Below are 1,908 nucleotides of genomic sequence, written 5' to 3'. Positions count from 1 at the left end.
CCGCGCGCACGCAGGTCTTCGTCGACGATTTCCGCTTCACGTCGGCGGACCTCGCGCGGTGGAGGCGCGCCCACGAGCCCATTGCGTCGCCGGACGACCCGCGGCTGAAACGGAGCGCCTACCTTTCCTGAATTTGTACTTGCCAAGAAGAAGGCGGAGGGGAGATGGAGGACGACTGGTGCGGGCTCTGAGGCGTATCGAGGTCCGCGGGCGCGCCGAACTCGGCGACGCGGCCGTCGCCGAGGACGAGGACGAGGTCCGCGTGGCGGATGGTCTTGATGCGGTGGGCGAGGACGACCATGGTCGACCGGCCGCGGATCTCGGCGCGGATGACCGCCCGGACCTGCGCGTCCGCGTCCGCGTCGAGGAGCACGACGCACGCGGACCGCAACAGGACGCGCGCGAAGCAGAGGAGCTGGCGCTCGCCGCAGGAGAGGTTCGCGCCGCCCTCGCTGACGCGCGCGTCTAAGTCGCCGTCGAAGAACTACCTGGCCTTCCGCAGCGCCGCGGCGACCGCGTCGTCGTCGAAGCGCCCGAAGGGGTCGACCGTCGACGACTTCCGCTTCACGTCGACGACTTCCGCTTCACGTCGGCGGACCTCGCGCGGTGGTCCGCAGAACACGCGCCGATCGCGTCGCCGGACGACCCGCGGCTCAAGCGCGCCGCCTACCTTCGCGCGGATTAGGACCCTACTCCGCGGTGTCCGCGGTGAGGAGCGCGACGTAGTCCTCGTAGTAGATGTGGCCCGTCTCGAGGTCCTTGGCCACGGAGAGGAAGGCGTCGATCTCCTTCTCGCGGAAGGGCGTGCCCTTCGTGATGAGGGCCTCGCGGAGGCGGTTCGCCTCGATGTAGCCCTTGCCGTCCTCGTCGAAGACCCGGAAGGCCTGGAGCAGCACCTCCTCGGAGTCGGGCTCCCAGTCGCCCTCGGCCAAAATCTCGAGCATCTTCGGCTCGAATCTCTCGTACTTGACGAACGCCGACGGCTCGTCCTCCTGCGGGGGCCGGGCGCGGTCGAAGCGACGGACGCGACGCGCGCGGCGCGCGGCGAGCCTTCGGACGGGCGCGACGAAAGGCGCTCGGGCGGCCCGCGACGCCAGCTCGTCCGATCAGCGCGAAACACCGTCCGGAGGACGCCGGCCCGCGGACCATCATGTCCGGGAGGATCTCCTTGACCATGGCGCGCTCCGTCGGGTAGGCGCCGAGGTAGCGCATGATCGTCGACACCTCCTCCTGGATGACGCAGCCCTTGCGGTCCTTGTCGAAGAGCTGGAAGGCCTCCCGGATCTTCTTCTTCGTCTCCACGTACCAGTTCTCGTCCCGCGCCTCGGCGGCCATGCTGCCCAACGCAGTTATGGGCGTCAAGGTCGATTCAACGTTGACGGTGCAGTCTGAGTAGTTGACGAGTATGGAGGCTGCTCATGGGGAAAGATCCTAGCTGTGCACCCATGTCGGGCTCCTGCCTGTGCTACTACGACAAGCACACGCAGGAGCGCGACGGCCTAAAAGCTTCAGAGTGGTGGCACCTGCCAACTACGGACGTGCCTGCACCTTTCCGGGGCATCATGTGGCTTCCGGGCAACGGCGACCCGAGCCTGCTTTCTTTTAACACTTCGCATTTCGATGCGGCGCGACGGCGCATCAAGTTCAAGATCTACGCGCCGGACGCCTGGTACTCGACGACCAAGCTCTCGCACTCGGCGCTCTGCTGCGGGAGCTACGCCGTCTACGTGTCCGAAGACGCGACGCGCGCGGACATCCGCAGCACCTCGCTTCGACTGGCCGTGCTGCTGCGGCGTCGAGAGCTGCCGGTGCATCGCGGACTTTACGATGGAGCAGCAGGCGGAGGACCCGAACCTCTGGATCCGCGACTCCGTCCTGTGCAAGGCGTGCTGCGGGCGGCGGTGCGGC

General features: G+C 67.6%; 2 protein-coding genes across 2 annotated transcripts; both read right to left on the bottom strand.

The window, feature by feature from the left end:
- Positions 1–118: 118 nt before the first annotated feature.
- AURANDRAFT_35111 (hypothetical protein) lies at positions 119–475 on the bottom strand (the record flags this gene model as incomplete). The annotated part of the gene is made up of 1 exon (XM_009044477.1): positions 119–475. A coding segment is annotated over one exon (357 nt), but the record flags the coding sequence as incomplete, so codon positions are not given.
- A 214-nt stretch (positions 476–689) lies between these two features.
- AURANDRAFT_35109 (hypothetical protein) lies at positions 690–1,335 on the bottom strand (the record flags this gene model as incomplete). Its single annotated transcript, XM_009044476.1, has 2 exons — positions 690–992; positions 1,147–1,335. 2 exons carry the CDS (start codon positions 1,333–1,335, stop codon positions 690–692), a joined length of 492 nt encoding a protein of 163 aa, XP_009042724.1.
- Between the last annotated feature and the right edge of the window lie 573 nt (positions 1,336–1,908).

The sequence above is a fragment of the Aureococcus anophagefferens genome, assembly GCF_000186865.1.
Source record: "Aureococcus anophagefferens unplaced genomic scaffold AURANscaffold_345, whole genome shotgun sequence".
Lineage (NCBI taxonomy): Eukaryota > Pelagophyceae > Pelagomonadales > Pelagomonadaceae > Aureococcus > Aureococcus anophagefferens.
The sequence above is the reverse complement of the archived record's forward strand: the minus strand, read 5'-3'. Positions and strand labels throughout refer to the sequence as shown.